A 23,877-nucleotide genomic window follows, 5' to 3' on the forward strand; every position below is an offset into this window, starting at 1 on the left:
CCTCAGGCACTCACAGTCTGCCCCGGCTGGCGGGCGCCTGCCCCTGGCAGAGGAGGCAGAGGGGGCAAGGATGTAATTAGAAATCCCACAAGCTCCATAATTGCTGGTTCTTCTCCTGAGCCCAGAGGCCGGCGCTATTCTGAGGCGCCCTTATTCCTGGCTGCCTGGGCTATGGGGAGAGCAGCTGGCATTGAGGTGGCCCTGGACGGGGCTGGCAAGCAGCCCAAGACCGACGTGGCAGCACAGGCGGTCGTCCCTCCTTGGGGCTCATTTCCCAGTGTAGTCTGCTCCCAACCCTGCCACCCACCCACTGGGACCCACACTCTCATCATGGTCTCAACCCAGCCAGCTCTATTCATTCTTTATTCTGGTGGCATATAAATCACTACAAAAACTTTACAAAAGAGCTTTGGGAGTTTATGGGGCTGCTCCCTGCCTCAGCCCCTCTGAGCTACCAACAGGGCAGAGGAGGAAGGTGGGAAAGAAGAATGGGGAAGCAGGGGTGGTGGGGGAACCTGGCAGTGTTGGTTGCATCCCTAAGGACCAGTGTGGCTGGGACTGGCAGGCATTCAGGGTAGGGTCATGCTGGTTTCCGGACCACCCACAGACACAGCAGGATGCAGGGACACATAGGGTCATGTTGGACCTCCCACACCCCCACCTGTGTCTGTCTGCCTTGCCTGGCCAAGCAGCTTTGGGCATGACCAAAGGCAGCTTCTCCTTCCAGTCCCTCCCGCTGGCAGACCGATGAGGAGGCACCCTGATGATCCAGGGAACACCCCCAACCCACCCCCTAACAACACTGGATCTGCAAGCCCCCAGAAAGAATGGGCTAGGGGATGGTCCGGCTGCTGGGGAGGAGGCAGGAAAGGGCAGCCCCTCTCCTCCCACGCAGCGCCCAACCCCCACCCCGCAGGCTGTCTGGGAAAAGTCACTTTAAGTCAAGAGGCGGGTCCAGGCAGGGTCTGAGGAAGCCCTCACTTGGGGGTGCTGAACTGAGGGTAATCCTCTTCTGAGGGAGGCTCCAATTTCAGGTCAGAATCGAAGGCCTTCTCTCTGCGCAAGAATTTCTGGAGCAGCAAGGAGTCCCTGGGGTCGTCAGGGGAATCCTGCGGCTCTTTGCGCTCGGGCGGCGCGCTGGGGTTGGGGTTCCTCACGATGCCCACAAAGACGGGCAGGTCTGTGGCATCCTCCAGGATGAAGAAGAGGAAGGGGCGGTTCACACTGAAGAAGGAGAGTGACATACGCGACATGGCTGTGCCGGTGGCCGCGGCTGCCTCCACGCCGGCCTCGTTCAGCTCCAAGGTTGACTGGTGCTGCACGCTGGACACCACCAGTCCCTGGTCCGAGATCCCTCGTAGGTCTGGGGCCAGAAACAGCTCCTGCAGGCCTGTGCGGATCAGGGCACGGCAGATCAGAACGGCCCTTGGCCCCACTAGGCTGCATGGACTTGGCTGGTCTGCTGGCTACAGATTGCTGCTCACCTCCCTAGAGGACTTGGAATCTCCATTTAAACATCGCTTCCTACAGGATGCATTACCTGACAGCCAGCTCCGAAGCCTGGATCAGCCACTTCTTCAACCTTACCCAGGTGGACTACAGAGGGAACAACCCCACACACCCTGTCTCATCACCCAGGCTGAATCTTGGGTATGTACTCCTGCTTGTGCTCACTCTGCTAGACGCAGCCTTTCTGTCCAATAGGCACCCAATACTCACAATGTGGGGGCTGCTTAGCCAGTGGCTGGTGGGTGGGTGTTTCTTTTAGTGTGGCACCCCACTTCTGCTCCAACCTTCCCTCCCTTCCTATACCCACCCAGGACAGCCAGCACGGCTCTCAGGACACCTATACAGTGCTGGGCCTTGAGTGTCACAGCAGGTTCCCCCTACTCCCCAAGGGGCCCCAGCCCAGCCCATGGTCAAACCCTCGTACTCTCTCCAAAACCCCCCCAAGGCCCAAGCACCAGGCTAGCTGTGACAGCTCTGCTGCGAGCCGGAGTGCCCGGCCTCCTTACCCAGCTGACTGAAGGTAGGCACCAGGTCCTGCTGGTGTTTCAGAAGCAGCTTGGGCAGGCGGACCTTGGTGGGCCTCTCCCTAAGCGTGGGCTGGTGCAGGATGTCCCAGCTCAGGTTGGCCAGCACCTGGGACACATTCCACTCAAAGTGTGTGGGCATAAGGACCACAAAGCTCATGTTGTTCTTAAAGGGGAAGTGAGCCACCTACAAATAAAGGAAGGAAAATGTGAGATCAAGAAGCTTCCAATCCCAGCTGGGGTTTGGGGCAGCATGGGCCCTAAGACACGTGGGCTGGGCTTCCGGCCTCTCTTGGCGAGTATGCATTTGACTTCGTTGAGTCTTCATCTCTATGCACATTGCAGGCCACCAGGAGACCATGTTACTGAGTTCCCAGCAGTCTCTATTTTCACTATGGGGTGGATTTCTCTCTCTCTTCCTTTGCTGTCAGCTAGCCGTGCGAACTGGGAGTGGTGCTGCATGTGTGCACAATGAACGTGCTCCCTGGGGTTTATATTCTCCCTTATAATAAACTTCCATGGGGTCAGCATTATGATGCAGTGAGTTAAACCACTGTGATGCTAGCATTCCACATGAGCACCAGTTCAAGTCCCAACTGTTCCACTTCAAATCTGGCTCCCTGCAAATGGCCCTGGGAAAGCAGCAGACAATGCACTCAGGTGGGAGATGTGGAGAAAGTTCCTGGCTCCTGACTTTGGGCACCAGGCCTTTGAAGTCATTTTAGGGTGTGAACCAGCAGATGGAAGATCTCTCTCTCTCTCTCCCTCTCTTTCTTTCTCCCTTTCTCTCACTATAAACTCTGCCTTCCAAATAGATAAATCTTAAACTCATGATGATGATAAACCCTATCCTGGAGGTCACCTGGCCTGTGCCCCCTCCGTGCAGACTGTCCCCTAGACCACTGTCTCTAAAGTGCTCTCTTCAACCACCTCTTTGAAATGGTCCTGCTGCTGATGGTCACTTGTGTTCCTTGTTACAGTCCCCAACAGCAGGGACCAGCACTCCCTGAGCCTAGAGCAGGATCTGGCATGCAGCAATGAGTCTACCCAAAGGGCTCAGAGCCTGCAGCCTTCCCTGGGGCCACCTAGCTGGGCTACCTGCCCAGGGACAAGACAGCCATGGCCTGAAGGTGTCCCTTCCCCCACCCCCACCCCGCTGTTCCACAGCCACCCACTCCAGTCCCCACCTCCCAGCTGCCAGGCCTCGCCTGCTGGGCAAACAAGGGTGACCTGGGTCTCTGGGTGCTCCAGCAAGAACCAACGCAGAGGGTACGGGTGGGCTTGCATCATGTCCACTGGCACTGCAAACTGCTCATCCAGGTGGAAGAATTCTCTCTGGGTGAGGCTTGGATCGAACTTGTTCCTCCAGAAACCTGTGTCAGGGCAGAAGGCAGGGCCTGTGCTCAGCACCGGGGCTCAGGCCTCCACCTCTAGTCCACTCACAGGGTGAGAAGTAGCAGCCAAGATCCACGCGATGCCAGTGGGCACCTCGTGGGTCAGAGCACCTTAGCAATGCTGTTTCTGCTGTCATGTTTGGGATCCAGGCTTGCCTCTTCCCCAACTGCTGCAATGCTCCCAGGGCCTTCCCACCGGCTCCTTCAGGACCCTACTTCCATCCATGCTCTGCTCAACAAACCCACCCTGTTGCCCCGCTACAGCCAGACCCAACCTAAGGAGGAAATGATGCCATTCCCAGAATGAAGCCTGCCCAGCCCAGCGTGGCCCACAGGTGCCCAGGGCAGGGGACCTGAGAGGCAGAGGCAACGCACCCTGGAAGTGGATGGCATTGAGGAGGAGCAGTACAGTGCTGCCCGGCAGATCTGAGAGGAAGTCCTCAATCTTCCCCTCTGTGGCTTCCTTCACCCATTGGTTGATGTTCTCCAGGTCATCCTCCTGCCTTCCTGTCAGGCTCACAGGCTTTGCACCAAAAAGCTGCTCGGACAGCTTCAGAAAGTCCTCTTTGATGGGGAAGCCTGCACACAAAGGATCCCCAAGCTGTCCCCAGGGAGGCTGCGCCAAGTCAGTCTTCTTTACCCCAGGGCAACGCCTCAGCACATCAGCGCCTACCTTTCTGCAGGTACATTCTGGCAGCCAATCGGAATGCCGTTGGGCCCAGGTCCCGGCAGAGGTGGCTCAGCAGGTGAGGGAGGCAGGGCCCTAAGTCCTCAGCATGCAGTACCTGTTGTAACCTCTGCAGTGTTTGGTTCCGAGCACCTGCAGGGGACCCCACAAGTTGAGGCCAAATAGGGGGGGTTCTTTCTCACCCCCATCCAGTCCTCCACATACTCTCTTCCTAGAAACATTGAGTGACAGGCTGTCCCAGTCCCACCCTCACAACAGGGGCCTTCTGCCTCCAGCTTCACACTACAGCCATCTGGCATGCAACACTTGCATGAAAGTCACCAGGGGAGGCTGTGTCTAATCAGACCCTTGGCCCAAATCCTCGGGAGTCTGACAATCAGAGAGGCTGGATGGAAGGGGCCCAGGAACCTGTATTTTTAACAAACATCCAAGTAACTCTGACATAAAAGGAAGCCCCAGAAAAGCTGCTGGAGGAGTGAAATCCTACTGGCTTCGCAGCTGTTCTGGCCTGCACGGGTTCTTGCCACCATACCTAGCGCCAGGTGGGACAAGGCCAGGGCCACACTCAAGGGCGAGAGGACAAGGTTGGGGCTGGTGGATGTCTGCACCACCAGAGAGAAGAGGTCATTGGTGAAGGCCATCATGGCCTGGGCCAGCCTGCGGGTCTGCTCCGGGCTCGGGGCTCCCTTGCAGTCATCTGGGGACTTCTTCAAGGCAGCGGGACCACTTGGCTCCTGCAGGGATATCAAGGGATCAGTTCCGGATTCGTTGTTGAATCTCCCTCATAGTCCCTGGGTCTGGGATAGTCCTACAAAGGCAGCTCGCTTCCTGGAAGCTTCTGCACCCCGGCCCAGGTCCCACCCCCCCAACTCCTCGCTCCTGCCGATTGGCCCTCCTCCCTTGGGCCCTGCCCTCTCTTCCCCAGCCCCACCTGGGTGTACCTGGTTGACCAGCTTGAGAAGGGCAGGTGGGGGCAGCTTCTCCTGGGTCTGACCACTAAATAGCTGCGGAAAGGAGGCCAGAGATGGAGAGCAACCCTTCCCCCGCCCTCTGCCCCCACGCTCTGGCTGGACCACCGGGAACCGCCCCCCAGGCCTTGTACCATTGGGCTGTCTCCCTTCTCAGTACCTGTTGTTCCACGGGCTCCGTGGCGCCCACAGGAGGGAGCTATTGAGAAAGGGGTGAGCGTGAGCGAGGCGCTCCCTCAGAACTGACCCACCTTTCACCGAGGGCAACCCCGTCCCAGTCCCACACCCTGCACCCACAGACCCCAGCCCCATCTCACCACCAAACAGGGGCCTTGCAGGCAGAACAAGCTGAGCACCAGGAGTGCCCAGGGCAGCGCCATGTTCCTGTGTGGGGACAGGAGGCCTTGGTTCCCACTGCAACCCTACAGCCAGCCTACAGGTCCTACCCACGGGTACAGCCATGGCTGGGGAACTCAGCTGGCTGAACTTAGTGGCACTGATTTTGGAGCAATTGTTTCTAATTGCCCCCTGACTACTGTTTCCCCTTGATTGGGTTTTTTTTTTTTCTTTCTTAGTTTCTGTTTTTTTCTCTGCAGACACGTTGGGGTGGGGTGACAAACAAAAAGAGCAGTGCAAAAGGCAGGCATCTGGTAAAGTGTGTTAGGTTGCTGCTTGGGGCACATACATCCCAGGGAGTCCCCCAGGGATTCCCGACTACTCCAGCTCCCATCCAGCTCCCTGCTACTGCACCTGCAAGCTGCAGCTGATGGTTTAAGTGCTTGGGGACTCAGTCACACATGTGGGAGACCCCAGTGCAGTTCTGGCTTCAATCTGGCCAAGCTCAGGCTGTTGCTAGTATTTGGGGGCTCACCCAACCAGTGGAAGATTCTCTGACATCTGCCTTTTGAGCAGATGGGGAAAAAAATTAATAATAAAATAGCAACAGCAAAAGAAAACTCCCTTGTTCTCTAAAGCCTTGAATCAGACTCAGATTTGAATCCAGGCTCTGATTCTTGCCAACAAAAAAATCTGCCCACCCCTGCCCTGGCCCCGTGTGTGTTATGAGGATCAAAATATAAGCCAGCCATTGTCAACCCTACACACAAATGCCTGGCACTCAGCTGATGGCTGTCTCCGCCTAGCTCCAGGCCCCCTCTTCCAAGGAGCCTTCCCTACAGTCCCCTCCACAGAGCTCCCACCCCAGGCTCCTGCCCGACCTGAGGCCAGCCTTTCCCAGGTGGATCAGCTCTGCCAAGGCCCTGAGCTCTCAACAGGGCAGCCCCAATGACCCAAAAGCAGGACCAGAATGGCCAGAGCCACCTTTGGACCTATGGAAATCACTGGCCTTGAACCCCATTCATCCCCAGGCTGGCTCTGGTAGGTGGGGATGGGCACACATCTTGTTCTAGAGAGGACCCACCTCCCCCACACCCACGGTATCTCATCTCTGGGGCCAATCCCTCCATCACCCTTGGGCTCCCCCTGACCACACACTGTGGCCCCGATCCGCCAACCTGAGCTTGTGATCTCCTGTTGCCCCAAGTCCTCCAGGGATGCCTCCCAGAATCCCCACTTGGGCTCCTGATGGTAAAGTGAGGCTGGGCACCTGCAGGTCTCTCGGACAGACTCAGCCCTCAGCCAAGGGGACAGCTGCCCTGTGCCTCTCCCGCCCCTCCCCTCTTACCTCTGCAGGCTCCTTGCTGGCTGTCACACAAAATGTTCCTCTGGCCCCACTTCGGTGCTCCCCACGTTCTGCCTGCAGGCTACAGCCAGCCCAGCCACCCCTCCCCTCCCACCAGGACCTTTGCTCTCAGCCAGGGGCTGGTGCAGATTGCTTTCTGTGCTGGTAAATATTGACCTGCGCATCCGGTTAAACATTGATACAGGGTCCAGAAGCTCGTTTCCCACCAGGGGATCTCATCCTGAGAGATACCCACGGCCCCATGGCTTTATGTCCTATGCAGCTTTGGGAGGAGATGGTCAAGGAGGATGGGTCTGGCCAGCCCACAGGGCAGCTCCGGGAAACACAGGGCACTGGAATTGGGTCACAGCTTCCAGCAAGCCCACGAGGTGGGAATTCTCAGCTGACAGGCGATGTGACCCACCCAAGGACACAGAGCTGGGCCCACAGGTGAAGCCAGATCCCAACTTCCACCAATATCCTTTTTTCTCCACCCCTATCCTACCCTACCCCCATTGTTGCCTATCTTTCCCAATGGGAGGCGCACAAGCCTCTGCAGAGACCCCAGGGATAGGAAGTCTCCTCCCCCATGCCAGGCCTTACGAGCCAGGGTCCTGCCTGGCTGCCTTGTGCAGGGGTCTGGAAGGCAGAAGGTGAGGGAAGGAGAGAGCAAGAGGGCTGCAGTTTTAGTCTTGAAGTATCCTACACCTTCAGAAGCAACGTGGCCTGACTCGCCCAAAGGGAAAGGCTCAGCCCGGGGCTGCACCCCCTTAAGGCGTGCAAGTGCTCAGCAGGGATCTGGCGGCTAACACCCCCCTTTTCTTCCCACAACCCCTTCTCTCCTGCGGGGGTACTTACTGGGTCTCCCATCACTCCCATCCCTCCCCACCTTCCATGACCAACAGCAAAGGCAATCTCTGTTCTGTGGCTCTCCAAAGGATTTTATTGGTTGTATTTACAACTATTGCAAATAGCGAAGAGGCAGTGCCGGCCACACCTCAGACCTCATCCCTGCTCCGGAATGTGAGGACCTGGGGATGGAGCCCCAAGACGCACAGACAATGCTTGCCCCTTCCCTCAAGGAGTCCTGGGTTCTGGGCCCAGCCAGGGGCTGCCTCCTCAGCTCAAGGCACAAACGCTATGTTAGGGGCGGGCACGCAAGGCATGGGGTTATTCCTACAAGGGATCGGCTGGCCCAACCCCCTTCTCTTCCCTGGTCCTGTCTTCTTTCTTCCCCTTCTGGTCCCAAACCAGGCAGGGCCTGGTTATGTGGCCACTTAGGCCCCTAGACCATGGCCATTCCCCCTGAGGCTGGAGTCCGTGGCTTGGGGCAGCTTCCTGTCCTCATGAAGCCACAGGTGGACAGAGGCCATTAAGGGGGTGGGGTGTCCTTGGCTATAGATGGCCTGGTAGGACCCCACTGTCCTCCCACTCTAGAGCTTCCCTGTTCCTGTATGGCCCCAGAGGGCAGAGCTGAGAGAAGTTTGGGGGCAGGGGAGGGAGGGACAGTGTTTTTCCCCTGGATCCTTGGCTTCCTGCTGACTACGGCCAGCATCTCCCCAAGTCAAGAATGAGACCCTCTCTGACCACCTTGGCTGCTGTGAGGAATCAGGGCCTAGGACCCACACGCTCACACTTCATCTAGAGGCCCTGGCTGGCAGGCCATGCGGGCACACAGGGCACAGGACCCGGGCCAGCCTGGAGGGACCTGCTGGGAAAACAAGAGTGAAAGACCTCAGGGGGACCAGGGGCAGGAGGGTGTGTGTATGTGGAAGTATCCAGTTTGGCCCAGTCAGCTCCTGCCTATGCCAGGAGGCGAACGACCCCATTGTCCGAGCCCAGCAGGAGGTGGCGCTTGGTGGGCAGCAAGGCCAGGCTGGTGAGGGTGCCGCGGAAGTTCTCAGAGCTGAGCTTTGTGGTGGCCTGGGAGGGTGGCTCCAGCAGCGAGCAGATGCCAATCTTGTTGGCCACGGTGCCAGTGACCACCTCACTGCCATACAGGTCGAAGGTGTGGATGGGGTCAGAGGCAGACTTGTAGTGGTGCGTGGGTTTCTGCTCCAGTTCCTTCCAGACGGTCAGCGAGTGGTCAGAGGAGGAGCTGACCAGGACACTGCCCTCCACCGCCTGGCAAGGGAAGACCAAAGCCTCAGCAACAGCTGCAGTGCTCCCAACCACCCACCATTTCTTCCCACATGTCCCAGGGCAGGAAAATATGTTCCTGTGAGAAACAGGCTGCCGCCCTCTCATGTCATGTGATGTGGATTCGAGGTTGCTGGCTTCAAGAACCTGTATGGGCAGGCCCACATCATCACATTTAACCTTCATAGACCCTTGGGATGGAAGATGCTGCCATTGGCCCCATTTCACAGAGGGGAAGATAGAGGCTGACAGTAAGCAGTCATAGAACCAGGAAGCAGCAGAGTGGAGATGAGCCCTAGTCCACCCTGTTGGCCTTTTCTGAGACGTCCCCCGGGGGCCTGTGACTGAGGATGTGGGGGAGGTAGAAGGATCTGTATGGCCAGGCCTGTTCCTGCTCCCAACAGGGGCAGCCCAGCAGGGGGCATGGACTCTGCTCAGTGATCCGGGGGCAGTAAACAGCCTCGGCTGAGCTTTATTTAACCTGAATGGGTCATGGACAGGGCCCGACCCTGATCCTCCAAGTAAGGCAAATATGGATAAGAGTTATTCATTAGAACACCTCTGTGCAGAGGTGGGGTCAGCTCTACCCCCTGCTCCTGGGCCCCCAAACCTGCCTCCTCCTGAGGGTCCCAACAGTTCTTGAGCAGGTATTAAGGAAGACCAGCTGCAGCCTGGCCTGGGGCCAAGCTCTCAGCAGAGGTGAGGGACTGGAGCTTGGGCTGGGCGTGGGGGCCATGGGGACCCAGCCCGTCACCTTGATCTGCAAGATGTCTCCCTCATGGGCTGGCCAGCCTCGAAGAATCAGGCCCGTGCGGGTGTCCAGAAGCACCATGAAGCCCGATGAGAAGCCAGCCACGACGCTGCGGCCACTGGGGCTGACGGCCAGGGAGCGGACCAGCCCAGGGTTCAACCCGCCCCCCAGGCGGAACTCGTGCTGTGGGCAGAGGGAGATCCAGTAAGGCACCCCATCGCCTGCCCGCCCACTCTCCCTGAGGTCCTGCTCGCCACCTGAGCACACGGAACAGGAAGGCCCAAGCTTGCCACCTCCAACAGGGGGACAGAAAAGTCCAGAACCCGCCCCCCACCCTCGCAGGCCAGAGTCCGCTCCTGCCAGGCTTTGCTGCTGGGGATGATCTACTTCCAACAGGAGTTAACAGGAGCCTGGGGACAAGTCTGGGCTTTCTCTCTTGGTTGGTCCTTCCTTCCTGCCTGCCAGGCCCCGGCCCAGGGAACTGGGGGCACCTGCAGGCCAGGCTTCCTGCAGTCCACAAAGCGCAAGGTCGAGTCAGAGCTGGCCATGGTGATGCTGGTGTATGGGGCAGGCATGACAGCCACAGCGGTGAGAGGCACGCGGCTGTCCAATGGCTCCACCACACGGAGGGTCTTCCCTAGAGAGGAGAGACACGGCGCATCTGAGCTCTCAGCTGCTCAGGGAACCAGCCCTACTCCTCCTTCCCTCCGCCCTTCCAGCCCCACTCCCACCCCCCGCCCCTTCTCCCTGGGCTCCCACACCCATGCCCCCTGCCAGCCCTTCCACCCAGGTTCCCACACCCCTGTCCCTGCACCCCTCAGTCCTCCCTTCCCCACCAGACCTGCCTCTCATCCCACAACAAGGCAAACGCCAAAGAAACTGCTTCATTTGCCACCCTCCCTAATCAACGATCAGGCCAAGCTGCCATCCCCCAGATGGCCTCTTCATTTTGCATGGCGCTGCTTTTTTTTCATTCTCCTGGCCCCCGACCACTGAGCTGTTTAAACCCTGTTATCCCCCACTCCCATAATGATGCCAAAAGGAGACAGCACAACCCCTGGCCAAATACACACCCCAGTTTTGAAAATTACACTGAGGCTCCCCCATAGCCAAGTGACTTGCTTCAGGTTCCCTAAGGTGGCAACTGACAGGCTAAGCCCAGGCAGCCTTGACAGAGGCCTGGTGGGACACCGGCCAGCAGCGCCGGAACAGGCCTCACCTGGGCCCGCTCACCTGTGAAGGGGTCCCAGACGTGCACGGCCCCGTCACAGCTCACCACGTACTGCGGGGCCTCAAGCTGGCCCACATAGAAGACACTCTTGCGATGCTGAGCATAGACGAGGCGCGGGGCGGTCTCCCGGGTACCATCCCCGTAGTTGTAGAGTGGCCAGAGGCGCACGGTGCGGTCCTTGCTGCCGCTGAGGAAGAAGTCCTCACTGCTCAGGGGCGCCACACACTTGACAGCTCCCGAGTGGCCCGGGAAGCTCTGCAGGCGGATCTGGTGGAAGTGGAAGTGGGCATCCTGCTGGCTCACGCCAATCTCGTACTGCCAATATGCCAGCCAGTTGCCGCTCAGCCCGTGCGCGCTGCGTGGCAGCTCCCGCTTCAGGGCATTGTCCTCCGTCCCGCTGCCGCTGCCCCTGCCGCTGCCACTGCCACCAAGGCCTCCGCTGCCCACCCCAGACATGGGGCCCAGTGGGCCGGGGCTCTCAGGCTGAGGGTCATGGGGGATCTGGATGCGGTTCCCCACCAGGACGCTCCCAAACGTGCCCGAGTGGCCGTCGTCTTGGGGGCAGCCGCCGCCAGGGGGATCTCGCTCAGGGCTGCTGCTGCTACTGGGCATGGCGGGTTCCATGCCAGCAGGGTTGTGCCTGCTCTGGCTGATGCTCTCCAAATACAGCCCTGCAAGCTCCCCTACCAGCTCGTGGTTAGGGATGACTTTCCGGATGATGTCACCTGGAAGGGTAAGGGAGGGGGACTCAGGTCAGGCAAGACAGCAGGTGGGACCCCAAAGGCAGGGCAGCTGATGGCTATGCAACCCCAGACAAGTAGCTCCTCATCTCTGAGCCACAGTCTCCTCCCCAGGGGAAAAAAATTATATATATATATATTCATTGAGTAAATGCAGAGATCTCTGCACTGGGCCCATGGTCGGGGGGGTGTTGGAAATGGGGCAGTGAGCTGGGCAGAGGGTGTCACCAACGACTCCAATCAGAGTTAACACCAGGCATGGCATCTGGGGGGGCAGGGGAGCCCCTCACCCTCCTCCAGGCTGCTCTGAAGACCATGGGCACCTACTTTAGCCTGACTCCCCTGCCTTCCCTGTGGGATTCTGGGGACCACTTGCTGAGCCTAGGATCAGGGAAGAGCCATGACTCTGGAGGCCATGCGAAGGGGCGTGGTGGGGCAGTACCCAACAGGCAGGAGAAGGGCACGTAGATGGTGTATGCCATCTCCAGGGTGAACACCTTCTGCAGCTCATCCAGCAGGCTGGGGTCCACTGGCCGCTGCTGCCCATCGGAGAAGGCCACCTCCGGAAGCTGGCCCTCGCTGCGGCCCACGGGATCTGGCTTCAGCTCCTATGAATGGGAAACCTGGGGAGTCAGGCATTTTCACAGTGCCTGCGCCCCAGCCCTTTCCTGGGCTGGCCAGGTCTGCCCACCTGGTGCCGAAGCTCATGCAGCTGCGAGAAGACCTGAAAGAAGGCGGCCACGGGCTCGCTCAGGTGCTGCTGGACCATCTCCTGACCAATGCGCAGGCAGATGAGGGCGATGAGGCTGATGGTCTTGACGCATAGGACGGTGCGGGCCTGGGCCCCACTTGGGAACCTAGGGAGATGGCCATGAACTAACTGCAGCCCCTTCTTCCATGCCCATGCCACCCTACAGGACTCAACCAGTCTAGCCAGAGCATCCACCAAGAGGATTTCCGTGACCAAATAGTCTGGACAAATTGAGGAAACTGAGGCAGGGAGAGACTAGTCACCAGGCCAACCATTACTGTCCCTCTAAGCTCAGCAGTCCTGCTTGTGTGGGTCCCTCCTCCAGGCAACTCCCACTTGGTGCCCGGTAAAACAGGGATTGGGGAGGGGGGGCCTACCCAGTGACCAGGGAAGTGAGAAAGCTCAGCACGGGCAGCAAGACCTCGTGACTGATCCGGGGCAGGATGTCCATGAGGGTGGTGTCCGAGAGGTACACAATGATCTTCTGTGTCAAGGTCACGGCAGCCAGCAGCCCTGCCTCCTTGCGGCTGTTGAGCCGGCTGGGCCCGGAAGCGCTCCCAGGCGCCACCTGAAGTCACACAGAACAGAAAAAGATGGGCCAGGCTGTGCCTTTTACAGAATCCTAGGGGCCCCAGAACTCCCACAGCTCCTCAGCCTCCCTGTCCCGGGGACCTGCCAAAACCGGGGTGACTGACCAGGTAGCTGATGTAGGGCAGGTACTGGTAGGTGAGGACCGGCTCCCCATACAGGTGGGCGATGTGCAGGAGGCAGCTGAGCACGGGTGCCGACACGATGTCGCCCAGTACTGGCCTCCGCTGGTAGATGCTGCCGGCACTCAGCGGGGGGCTCTCCCCACTGCTAACCATGAATTGTTGCCGAGTGGGCCCTGCCAAGGAAGGACAGGGACCTGAGCAAGGAGGGGGGCCTTCCAGGACTGCAGTGGCCACTCCTGCTCCCTCTAGTCTGTACCCATAGAAGGAAGGACTGGGCCACAAGACCTGGCCAGGAAGTGGTGTAAGGTGGAGGCAGGTGGAGACCCCCCCTAGACCAAAGAAGGGCTGGGATCCCCTGTGCCAACCACAGGTCTTACCAACGTAACAAGAAGTGAGCAGGCGGAGCAGGTTCCGGGCCACATGACGGGAGGCTACAGTGGGGCCGAGCTTGGCGGACAGCCAGCGGACCATCTTGCAAGCAGTATCTGCCGGCCGGGAGCAGGCCCTGAGCTCATCAGATAACAACGGCTCACCCCACCCCGGTCCTGTGTGGAGCCCAACCAGGGCCTGCCCTTTCCTCATTCCCCATTGCAATTAGCAGGGACAGAGGCCCTGGCCTGTAGGCACTAGGCTGCTGCAGCCTCCTTGCTCAGTCAGCAACTCCTACAATGACCCCAAGCTCCTGAAGGAGGCCTACCCAGCCTGGCTCCCCCTGTGCCCCAGCCCCTCCTTCTTCTCCCTCCACAACTGTATTGCAATGACAGCAGCCTCAGAACCTCACACAAGGGCCAGCACTGTGGCACAGAGCATTAAGCTTCCACCTGTGACACTGGAACCCCATAGGAGTGCCGGTTCTAGTCCTGGCCGCTCCACTTCCCATCCAGCTCCTTGCTAATGCTCCTAGGGAAAGCAGTCGAAGATGGCCCAAGTGCTCAGGCTCCTATCACCCATGTTAGAGACCCAGATGGAATTCCAGGTTCCTGGTTTCACCCTGCTGTAGCCAGGGCCATTGCATTCATTTTGGGGAGTGAGCCAGTGGATGAAGATTCTGTAATTAGTGTTTCTAATAAACAGATCTTGAAAACACAGACCTCTCCCTGGGCCTGGGGTGCTCTTTCCCCTTCCAACCTTGCCTCCCTACTTTCTTCTCTTGCTTAAATGTAAACTGCTGCCTTCCCAGGAACCTTCTCTGAGCTCCAAGCCCCATTCCCACTCCCCCTCGGCAGCTCACCCTGCTCCTCACAGCACTAACAGCAGACTCCCTGAGGCCTGCTCTGCCTCAGGAGGCAGGCCCACACCTCCCTCACAGCTGGACCCAGCGGGCACTCAGCAGCCCCTGAAGGAAAAGCAGCACCAACTTTAGGCTACCCTTCCCAGCCCCCCAGGACTTACCAAGCAGGATCCTCTGTTCTTTGCCTTCCATCTGCCCAGTCAGTGGCTCCTCCTCTTCGTCCTCCTCTCCCCGGCTGTCACCGGCCACGACGGTCTCCATGGACAGCACCGTGTCGGACAGAGTGAGCTCTGATGCCCCCGTGACCTCCTCCTGCTCCCCCTCCTCCTCTTCTTCCTCTAACACCACGCAGCCTTCTTCTTCTTCCTCTTCCTCCTCCGAGCCCTCGCTCTGCTTCAGGTCCTGGCTGCTGTCCCCTGACCTGAGGCTGTTCTTGTCCACTGGGGCACATCCCTCATCCGCAGTCCGTTCTTCTCCCAGGGAGGTGTCGCTGGTGCTGCTCTTGTCACTCAGCCGGCCCAGACTCACAGCCTCAGCCTCCTGGGGCTGCGGAGACCCCGCCACGTAGAGTCCGGCTTGGAAGTCCTCAGTCTCGGGGAGATCGGCTTGGTCGTGGAAGCTGACTCCAGACGTGTAGTCGGGGAGCCCCAGGCCCGAGGCAGCTGCAGGCTCCTCATCCATCGGAATCTCCTCTCCAAAGGCACAGGAGCCTGGAAGCTCGACGTCCTCATCCTCGGCGGCCCCCGCCAGGCCCTTGCTCTCCTCCTGGGAGGCCTCCACACCTGCCAGTACCTGCAGCACATGGGGCAGCAGGTGCACAAGAAAGGCCTGCAGGCCCAGCCGCACCATCAGCTGGGCCACAAAGCAGTCCGTGTACAGGTAGAAACGGCCGTGCAACTGCCAGGGGCTTTCATAGGCGCCAATGAGAGGCTTCAAGAGGTACTTATTGGCATTCCTGGGGCCCAGCGCCTTGGCAACAGGTTCAAATAGGTACCAGGCTGTGTACACAGCCGTGTGCTCCTCGCCCATGAGGGACAGCACGAAGGGCAGCAGGATCTCCAGGCCTTCGGGGGTGATGTCGCTCAGCACTGCACCCAGCTGCTGCCACAGAGCAAACACCAGCTCCCGGCCCTGGGCTTCATCCTCCACCCGCCTTGCCTGGTATAGGAGGATGAACTTGTGCAATGCTGGGAAATATGGAGGGAAGGGCACCACCAAGCTGAAGGGGCTGAGGAGCTGAGCCGGGCTCGGTGGGGGCAAGCCCTGGGAGACAGGCCTATATTTGAATAGTGGGGCCAGTTTGCCCCATTTGGCCACTGTGAGCCCTTTCGGCCCACTCAGTTGCAGGAGTGTATCCAATACGGGCTGCAAGGACACAGGAACCTCCTTGGGGTGACGTGAGCACAGCTCCCGCACAGCCTCAAAGCGTACCCACAAAGGCGCATCTGGTTGCAGTGTCCGGACTCGAGTGGCAAACACCATCTCGGCCAGCAGGACACCCAGAGCCTGCATATCCCGCTGGAAGAGATCTTGCAGCTGCACAGGCGGCTGGGCCCGGGGCTCTGCGGGCACCTGCAGGTGGCCCCCCAGGCCTTTGGCCAGGAAATTGCCCATTTTTTCCAGCTCCTCAAGCGCCTGCATAGGATGGAAACCCTCGGGGAGGAGGATCTTCCCCTCCTCGCCCTCCGCAGGGTCTGCCCCGGTAGCCTTGTTCCTGCGGCTAGGCCGGGACGTCGAAGCCACTGAGAAAGACAGGAGGCCAGCGGAGGTTTGGCTGGAGGAGCCCGCCGGCTGGTCCCCTGTCTTGCCAGCCACAGAGATGGAATCCAGAGCTTCAGTAGCCTGCTCCAAGTCATCCTCCCCAGCCCCAGGCCTGTCCCTGGTCCAACCGGCCTCACAGGGAGTGGCCTCTAAAACCAGCCTGCCTGCCCCATTTGTGAACTGTCCTTGAACGTCCTCCTGGCCTGTGGTCTCCTGGATGGTCTGTACCAGTAGTCGGGGGATGTGAGGCGGGTCAGGGGCAAGGGTAGGCGGCCCAGTCAGGCGCTGGGGGTGCGGCTGATCGAAGAGCTGCACCACGCCATAGCTGGTCAGGTGCGTGTGTGCGTCCACCAGGTGCAGACACACGTTCTTCTCCTTCACGGCCTCTTTGCCCTGGAGTTTATAGCCAAAAGTGAGGTCGATCCAATGGTGCAGGTCCCGCGACACCTCCTGGCTCTCTAGCAGTGCCCGGTGGGCAGCCACGAACTCCTGGCTGGAGCCACACCAGGCTGGCACATCCAGGTCAGGCATGTCGGGGTGGATGGAGCAGAAGATGGAAGGATCGGTGTAAAACTCGGGGATGCACTCGTCGGGCGTCCAGCTCTGCATGCGTTCCATGCTGGCGGGGTACTCGTGAGGTTCCCACTGGGCCCGGACATGCCCGCAGAGCACCGAGCGGGGGGTGCGCCGAGCCTTGTACACATAGTACGTGATATCGGAGAGTACGTCTGAGATGTGATGGGGGACGTGGGGTGGCTCCCCACCGCCCGCCCCGCCCCCAGCTACAAACGCCTGCCGTGTCATCTCGTATGTGAAGTCCAGCTGCTTGTCGCCTTTGTTCAGGCGGAACTTGGACTTGCGCAAGTCCCGAAAGCGCCCATGGGGCACAGTGAAGTCCACCACCCAGGGCAGCACTGGGTGGTAATTGGGATCCCCCTCCCGACGACCCGCCAAGCGATTCAGCTGCATGAGGTAGTGAAAGTTGCTGATGCGGCCATGCACCCAGTCGAGCACCAAGCCCCTCAGCTCCTCTTGACAGGTGCGACACCTGGGGCCCCTTGCCCCCTCTGCTCCAGACTTCCTGTCTGCTGCATCCCTCCCTCCAGGGTTCTCCTCCTCTTCTTCCAGACTCTCGTAAGCGCCCAGGTCCAGCCGCAGCTCGCTGCACAGCCTCTCATCCACTGCGATGTGATGCAGAGACAGGGCCCCGCAGGCCAGCCCCTGGCGGTGACAGGCGTCCATGGCTCTCAGCACGCGGAAGAGGAGGAAGAGCACTTTGGCTTGGCTGTTGGTCAGCTTGGCTGGACTAAAGGTGACCACATCGTGCAGGGAAAATTGCACGTAGGGGTGTATAACATACAGCATCTTCGGTGACTCCAACAGGGCCTCCGCTCGCAGGAGACTGGGGCAGGCAGGGCTGCCCTGCGGGAGGCCGGGCCCATCTCTGCCAGACAAAGACGACGGGGCCTCGCTGGCCTCCCCGACTGGCAGGAAAGGGCAGCCATAGACCCTCTGCAGAGCCTGCCGAAGAAACTCCAGGGCAGGGCGGCCCGAGGGCGTCGGGCTGTGACTGTAGGGTTGAGCATGAGCGTGGTAGGCACGGCGCCACAGGTTGCGGTAGTTCTGGGCAGCCACATCCTGCATGAAGCGCGTGAGAGTCTCTGGGTTGCATGACGCCCCCTCCTCGAAGGGCAACCCCCCACTCAGCGGGTAGGCCAGTCTCCGCTTCCTCAGCCCGTGCACCTCCACTCGCGTCCAGCCCGCGGGCAACTTCTGCACGGAGCGCTGCAGGAGAGTCCTGACTTCCGCCTCGCCCAGGCCCTCTGCCCGCGGGCAGGGTCCCAGGCGGCGCTCGCGGAGGCTGGCCAGCCAGCGCGCGGGCACCAGGGCCACCACGTGGGTGCCCCCCGGAGCCGGAGCCAGCTGCCGGGCATCTATGTTCAGGTCCCTCTCCACGCTCCGGAGCAGCTCCTCCATGTCGGGGCTGGGCGGCGGCGGGGCCCAGCCCTCTGCACCCCCGTGGTAAGAGCAACTTCCCGCCCCCTGAGCCCCTGGGCCTTCTCCTCCCGGCCCCCTGGGGTGGTGGGGGGCAGCGCGCGGGGCTGAGCCCGGCCACAGCCCTCCTCGCTGTGGCTTCCGGGGTGCCAGGCCGGGCTGGTCGGGCTGGGCCAGGGGCCGGAGCCGGGGTGCAGGCGGCTGGGGCGCGCCGGCGGCCAAGGAGAGGGAGGACGGGGAGCCGCGCTTACCCCCCTCGGTAGGGTCCTGGCGCTCCGGGCATGGCGGGGCAGGGGGCTGCGGGGCGCCAGCGCCTAGCTCCTCACCGTGACGGGTCAGCTGACGCGGCTCACGTGACGCACCGCACGGAAACAACCGCACGTGGCTCCGGAGGGCCGGGCGGGACCTCGCCTTCCGCCCCGGGCCCCGCGGCCTGCCTCCCCGCGCGCCCCGCTTGCCCCGCGAGCCGGCCCAGTTCCCGATGTGGCTTCCCCCCAAGGCGCGGGATGGGGCTCCTGGTGAGGCAGAGCCCGCGGAACCTCTCCTCCCGTACCTGCGGGCCCCTGGGAGGCTTTCCTCAGAGATGGCCGCTTGGGAGGAAGGATTAGCTGGATGCAGAGCTGGGACCTGACACGAAGCCCCCCGTCCTCCTCCTCCACGCTGTTTCATTTGCCCCAAGTCCTAGGCTGGTTACAACGTTGCTATAGGGCCCTCACGACAAGTCGCCGAGAGGTAGGGAGGATGGTTTTTTGCTCTTGGTGTTTTGCAAGTGCCAGCCAAGAGCCCCCCAAAAGGAGTAGGAGTCCCCGAAGCTGGGTGCCCAGGCGCCTGCCTGCCTGGGAATCCTCGCACCTGTTTTTAAACTCCAAGAGAGCTGAGGGAGAGAAGTGAGTGGCCCAGGCCCCAAGACCTAAGGTTGTTGGAAAGGAAATGTTCTCCCTTGAGACTTTCTGTTGGGGCTCTGCTGCTGTGGTGTGGGTGTGCCCCAGAGCCCGCTGGCTGGGGCAGGATGGAGAGTGGAAATCCAGAGCTGCAGCCGACTTCTTGGAGGGCGGGACACAGTGAAGCCGCTGGCTCTGCCTTTTTGGAGTCGCACTCCTCCTTGGAGTTTACCTCATGCCGGAGTTGGGGGCTCCCCCTGAAAAAGCACTGGAGAACAAGGAAAGGCTAAATAGGAAAGGAAGCAGGAATGGCTCCGCCTGATCCGATTCCTCTGTATCCTCCTTGTCAAAGGACAGCTGGAGCCCCTAATGGGGTTGGTCACATGATATTGACCATGCATTTATCATGGGTTAAGCACTTTGCATATCACCACTCTCCAGCACTGAGCACTGTCCAGGGAGTGGGGAAGGGGTGGGTAAAAATCACAGTGACAGTTGCGTGGCTGCCATGGTCCTGGTCCAACTCCCTGCGGGTGTACCCAGGAAAGCAGCAGAGGATTCACTAGCTTGAAGTCATGAGCCGGAATGCCATATGTGGTCTTTCTCACGGGTGTCAGGGTCCCAGGCACCCAAGCCATCATGTAGCAGGAAGCTGGATCAGAAGTGACACAGCTAGGATTCAAACTGGCACCCCAGAATGGGATGCAAGCATCCCAGGCAATGGCTTAACCGGCTAGGCCCCAGTGCCTACTCCACTACTACTCTTTTAAATATCTGTAAAAGATTTAAGTTTTTATTTGAAAGGTGGATTTTACAGAGGTGAAAAACAGAAATCTTTCATCCACATGTTCACCCCCACCCCCCCGAAACGACTGCAACAGGTGGAGCTGGGCTGGTCTGAAGCCAGGATCCTGGAGCTTCTAAATAGGCCTCCCACGTGGATGAAGGGGCCCAAGGACTTGGGCCATCTTTTCCAGGCACATTAGCAGGGAGCTGGGCTGGAAGTGGAACAGCCAGGACTCCCAAGAGGTACTCATATGGAATGTCAGCACCACAGGCAGGGGCTTAAGCTACAATGCCATGGTATGCCTCCCATCACCCTTTCAAGAAGCTATTCTTCCATCTTCCTCGCATTTTGATGCAAGGAAGGCTTCTACCTTAGGTAACTTGCTCAAGGTCATGTTACAAAGCTAAGAAGCAACAGAGTCAGAATTCAAAGCCAGGTACATTCCACTGTGAAATCAGGACTCTGGCTGTGCACACTGCACTTCCACCCCAGAAAGGTGATAATCATTTGTTCCTATCTGAGTGCCTAACGACAGAGCAGGTGTTTGTTATTATGTATATCTAATATACATATTATATATGTATATATATACATTTGAGGAGTGGTACTGTGGCACAGCAGACAAAGAAAGCTGTTTAGGAAAGCAGAAAATGGCACAAATCTTTGAGGCCCTGCACCCCTGTGGGAGACCGGGAAGAAGTTCCTGGCTCCTGGCTTCCAATCGTCTCAACACCAGCCACTGCATAGATTTGGGGAGTAAACCAACAGATGGAAGCTTCTTTTGCTTTTCCTCACATTCTAGAATTATGCCTTTCAAATAATAAATAAATATTTTTTAAAATATTTCTTTGAGAGGCAGAGAAAGAGCATGTCCATCTACTGGTTCATTCCCCAAATACCCGCTGTGTCATAGACTGGGCTAGGACCAAATCCAGAAGTGGGGAAGGCAGCCCTGGTCACCATGAGCCCAGCTGCTTCAGAGACATCACTTGCTGCCTTTAAGAATCTGCCTCCAAAGAGCCTCTGCTCAGTCAAATGCAGGTACTTGATGTGGGAGAAAAGCATTTTTACTGCCATGCTACATGCCAGCCCCTCGCCTACCAGTGAAACAATCCACTTGGTCCTGCCGTCTAGTCTGGGTTGACTTAGGCTGTGAACTGCTACTACTCTTCCTGCAAGTCTGCGTGTGCCCTGCCCTCTAGTGGTGCTCCCGCCCCACTGCAGCAGTGACCTTGAGTGTAACTTACCCTTATCTCTTGCAATTAATTCTCCCTTCCCTCTCCAGAATGCTGACGTCCTGTCCTTGGAATGTCACGCACTGATGTCCTGAAATTTCTAGTGTGTCCCTGTCTTACCGGATCTGAACTCCAGAGCAGTGGCATTCATGCTGTAGGGTGTACTTTTGGTTCCAGCATCTGGAGAGACCCACAACCCTGAATTTTGAACGAGCACCCCAGCTAATTCTAGTTCAGCAGCCTTTAAGCCACAGCCTGAGATAATCCTCTGAAACAGCTTGACTCCCAAATTTGCCTCTCCTTTCCCTCGGAAAAGCTGCCTTGGATCCCAACTCAAACATCCTTAGGCTTTGGGGAACTAGGACCCAATTAGCCATTCCCCTTGGCCAAGGTCAATGTTGGGTTTCCAGGAGATCATGTCTGGGATAGTCAGGGACTGCTATGGGCAGCAGGGGCGTGTTCGACTAGGAGAAAAGTTAGTGCACCAAGCACAGGCCCATGTGCCTGAGGCTGACTCTTCATTAATCCCCACCATGAACCATGAAGTTATTATTCCCCCTAGTTTGCAGATGGGGACATCTTCCATAAACTCACTGCCAGCCAGCCAGCCAGGACTGGAATTTGAGTTCAAGTTTGCCCGACGCAGTAGTTCTCAACTGGGGGTATTTGGGTCCCTAGAGGACACTCCATCATGTCGAGAAACACCCTGGGGTATCCCCATTGGGGAAGCAGAGAAACCACAGAGGGTGCTGAGCACCGTACTAAGCACTGAGCAGCACCCACCCACATGCACAGCAAGACATTGCCCGGTCTGCAATGTCAACAGTACCGACATGGAGGAATGCTGAGCTCCAGGCCCGTGTTTCTGGCCAGGCTGGGCTAGGGAATCGGGGAGCAGGACTAACTGGAGAAGAGCTGCCCCTGTGGGAAGGGGGTGAGCGGTCTCACACGTCAGGCTCATGGAGAAGGAGGGCAGCTGGTGAGGCTTTTTCTTCCCAGCTTGGCCAGGGCCCTGCTCGGCTTCTCCCCACCTTGCCAAGTCAGTCCCAGGACTTCTCACTAAGGCTTGTCCTAGAGTGACCCTGACTCCCAGCTCGGGGTTGGGGCAGCATGGTCACCTAGATCTCCCTGCAGGACTTGCCAGCCCCAGCGCCTGGCTGTGAGCTCCCCGCTGCACTCACTCCACCCTTGCTGCTGGGGCACAGGGTGGGGGAGGGAGAGCAGGGTGCCACTGGAAGTAAATAAAAACAAAAAAATGGAGCCACTTGGGGCAGGTGGAGGGGGTGCTGAAGAAAGTCTCCCCTTAGCAAGTCTCAGGGTGGATCTGGGGAGAGCTTCTGACCCCACAGCTGGCTTGCCACAGACTCTCTAAGGTTTCCGAGGACTGGCACCCACTCCCAGTTCAGCCACCACGCTGGGCCTCCCTGACTGGGCCTCCCCATCAGGCTGGAGAGGGCAGTCTCAGCTGACTGCTGGCAGGAAATACCTTGCGTTCCCGGGGAACCTCAGTGGAACAAGCCGGCTGGGTGGGGGAGGGGGAGGGACAACAGATAGTCTTGGAGCGATGGGGAAGAGGAGATCATGCAGTCATGTCCCCATATTTGGGGTTCCATCTCCTTCCTCTCATCACCCATGGTAGGAGAGAGGTGGAGGAGGGGATAGAACAGGGCGAGCGAGGAGGAGGAGGATGTGGTAACAGCTGATTCGTCCCCTGAGGTCACACTTTCCAACAATCAGCTGTTACTGGGGCGGAAGGCAGGAAGTTTCCTTAAAGGCACCATGTGCTGAACACAGGTCCAGAAGTCACCTGGCACGACTAGCCTGCACGTAAGGCAGACGGCATCATCTCCCCCCTGCACCGGCTTACCTGCCCTTCCCCCACACACCCCTGCTCTCGGAGCTACAGAGGGGACCTGGACCCCTCCCCACATCTCTGGGGGGGCAGTGGGAGAGGGGCGAGTCCTGCGTCGGGGTGGGTCCCACACTTGCTTTAAGTAAGCCAGCTTTTTGCCAAGTCATTGGGTCCGTTTCTGCCCATCCCCCGCACCTCTGGCCTCTGATTGGCCCCCGGGGGAAAGAACGGCCTCCTCATTGGTCTCCACCTTGGAAATCTCTTCCTTAAGTAGACCTGGGACTGGGAAGCGCTCCGGAGGGCGGGGCAGGTGGGGGTTCCTTCGGACGGGAGCACCCCGGCCTTGTGCACCCCCCTCATTTCGACTTCACTGTGAGAACTGTGCCAGCTCTGGCCCTCTTAGCAGGGAGGTCTGCCTGGGGATGGGCGAGGTGGGCCCAAGGTCCTCAGGGGCTTCTCCTGCTCCACCTTCAGCCCGGCCCACTCCTGGCCGCTCCTGCCGCTCCACCTTTCCTTAGCGAGCCATCACCTCCTCCGGAAGCCAGCAAATCCGCTCGGGTGTTGTCTAAAAGCAGCACTCGCGGCTCGGAGAAGAAGGGCGGTAGCCCTTTAAGGACTTCCCCAGAATGAATCGGGAGAGGAGTTTAAAAATGCCAACTCACAGAGCGCGCTGGCTTCTGGGAACGAGAACTACATGGACCAGCGTGCCCTGCCAACACACGCCTCTCCTTCCTTCTGCTCGGCTTTGACGTAGCGCCCTTCCCAGCGAGTCGCTCGGGCCCAGGGCCGGGCCACACCTTGTCACCCATTGGCCAGCTCCCGAGCTGGCAGGCGGGGCTTAGCGCCACTCCCGGACACCAAGGGTTGGCCTCCTTGTCAATCAAAGTCGAGGCGACCGGAGGGGCGGGACCCGAGGCGAGGTGCTGGCGCCCCGAGTGGGTGTGGTCACGTTGCCCGGCAGTGGGCGGTGATTGGCTCTGGGCGGTGCGATCGCGGTTTGTGCGTCACGACGCCGCCAGCTGATCGGAGACTGGAGCCGGTGTGTG

At 59.2% G+C, this 23,877-nt stretch overlaps 2 protein-coding genes across 7 annotated transcripts; both read right to left on the minus strand.

The window, feature by feature from the left end:
* Nucleotides 1-349: 349 nt before the first annotated feature.
* On the minus strand, nucleotides 350-5,463 carry SERPINF2 (serpin family F member 2). 2 transcript variants are annotated; one of them, XM_041000907.1, is made up of 9 exons: nucleotides 5,401-5,463; nucleotides 5,244-5,282; nucleotides 5,057-5,119; nucleotides 4,648-4,849; nucleotides 4,101-4,247; nucleotides 3,803-4,006; nucleotides 3,264-3,406; nucleotides 2,016-2,220; nucleotides 350-1,390 (listed from the first exon to the last, which is right to left on the minus strand). In XM_041000907.1, exons 1-9 carry the CDS (start codon nucleotides 5,461-5,463, stop codon nucleotides 978-980), a joined length of 1,479 nt encoding a protein of 492 aa, XP_040856841.1. In that variant the 3' UTR covers nucleotides 350-977. The 2 variants fall into 2 exon arrangements, with proteins under 2 accessions (XP_040856841.1, XP_040856842.1); XM_041000908.1 differs by lacking the exon at nucleotides 4,648-4,849 and having other exon boundaries at nucleotides 5,047-5,119.
* Nucleotides 5,464-7,688: 2,225 nt separating this feature from the next.
* On the minus strand, nucleotides 7,689-23,512 carry WDR81 (WD repeat domain 81). 5 transcript variants are annotated; one of them, XM_041000450.1, is made up of 10 exons: nucleotides 23,494-23,512; nucleotides 13,467-13,574; nucleotides 13,072-13,262; nucleotides 12,754-12,944; nucleotides 12,317-12,482; nucleotides 12,068-12,233; nucleotides 10,888-11,610; nucleotides 10,146-10,291; nucleotides 9,658-9,837; nucleotides 7,689-8,888 (listed from the first exon to the last, which is right to left on the minus strand). In XM_041000450.1, the coding sequence occupies exons 2-10, from the start codon at nucleotides 13,558-13,560 to the stop codon at nucleotides 8,568-8,570; spliced, it is 2,178 nt and encodes a 725-aa protein (XP_040856384.1). In that variant the 5' UTR covers nucleotides 13,561-13,574; nucleotides 23,494-23,512; the 3' UTR covers nucleotides 7,689-8,567. The 5 variants fall into 5 exon arrangements, 4 of the variants coding, with proteins under 4 accessions (XP_040856384.1, XP_040856382.1, XP_040856380.1 ...); XM_041000448.1 differs by lacking the exon at nucleotides 23,494-23,512 and adding an exon at nucleotides 14,482-14,569 and having other exon boundaries at nucleotides 13,467-13,594; XM_041000446.1 differs by lacking the exons at nucleotides 7,689-8,888; nucleotides 9,658-9,837; nucleotides 23,494-23,512 and adding an exon at nucleotides 14,482-18,155 and having other exon boundaries at nucleotides 9,936-10,291.
* Between the last annotated feature and the right edge of the window lie 365 nt (nucleotides 23,513-23,877).

This window comes from Ochotona curzoniae, unplaced genomic scaffold (assembly GCF_017591425.1).
Source record: "Ochotona curzoniae isolate NIBS_2020 unplaced genomic scaffold, NIBS_Ocur_1.0 scaffold_2453, whole genome shotgun sequence".
Classification (NCBI taxonomy): Eukaryota; Metazoa; Chordata; class Mammalia; order Lagomorpha; family Ochotonidae; genus Ochotona; species Ochotona curzoniae.

Excerpts from the sequence above, each read along its gene's own strand:
- WDR81 (XM_041000446.1), bottom strand. The coding sequence starts at position 18,058 with ATGGAGGAGCTGCTCCGGAGCGTGGAGAGGGACCTGAACATAGATGCC. Across the intron at positions 12,945-13,071 it reads TGCCCTACATCAGCTACCTG|GTGGCGCCTGGGAGCGCTTC; the intron begins GTCAGTCACCCC and ends GTGTGACTTCAG. Across the intron at positions 12,483-12,753 it reads CTCACTTCCCTGGTCACTGG|GTTCCCAAGTGGGGCCCAGG; the intron begins GTAGGCCCCCCC and ends CCATCTCCCTAG.
- SERPINF2 (XM_041000907.1), bottom strand. The coding sequence starts at position 5,463 with ATGGCGCTGCCCTGGGCACTCCTGGTGCTCAGCTTGTTCTGCCTGCAA. Across the intron at positions 5,120-5,243 it reads CGGAGCCCGTGGAACAACAG|CTATTTAGTGGTCAGACCCA; the intron begins GTACTGAGAAGG and ends TCCTTTCCGCAG. Across the intron at positions 4,248-4,647 it reads CTTGTCCCACCTGGCGCTAG|GTGCTCGGAACCAAACACTG; the intron begins GTATGGTGGCAA and ends GGTCCCCTGCAG.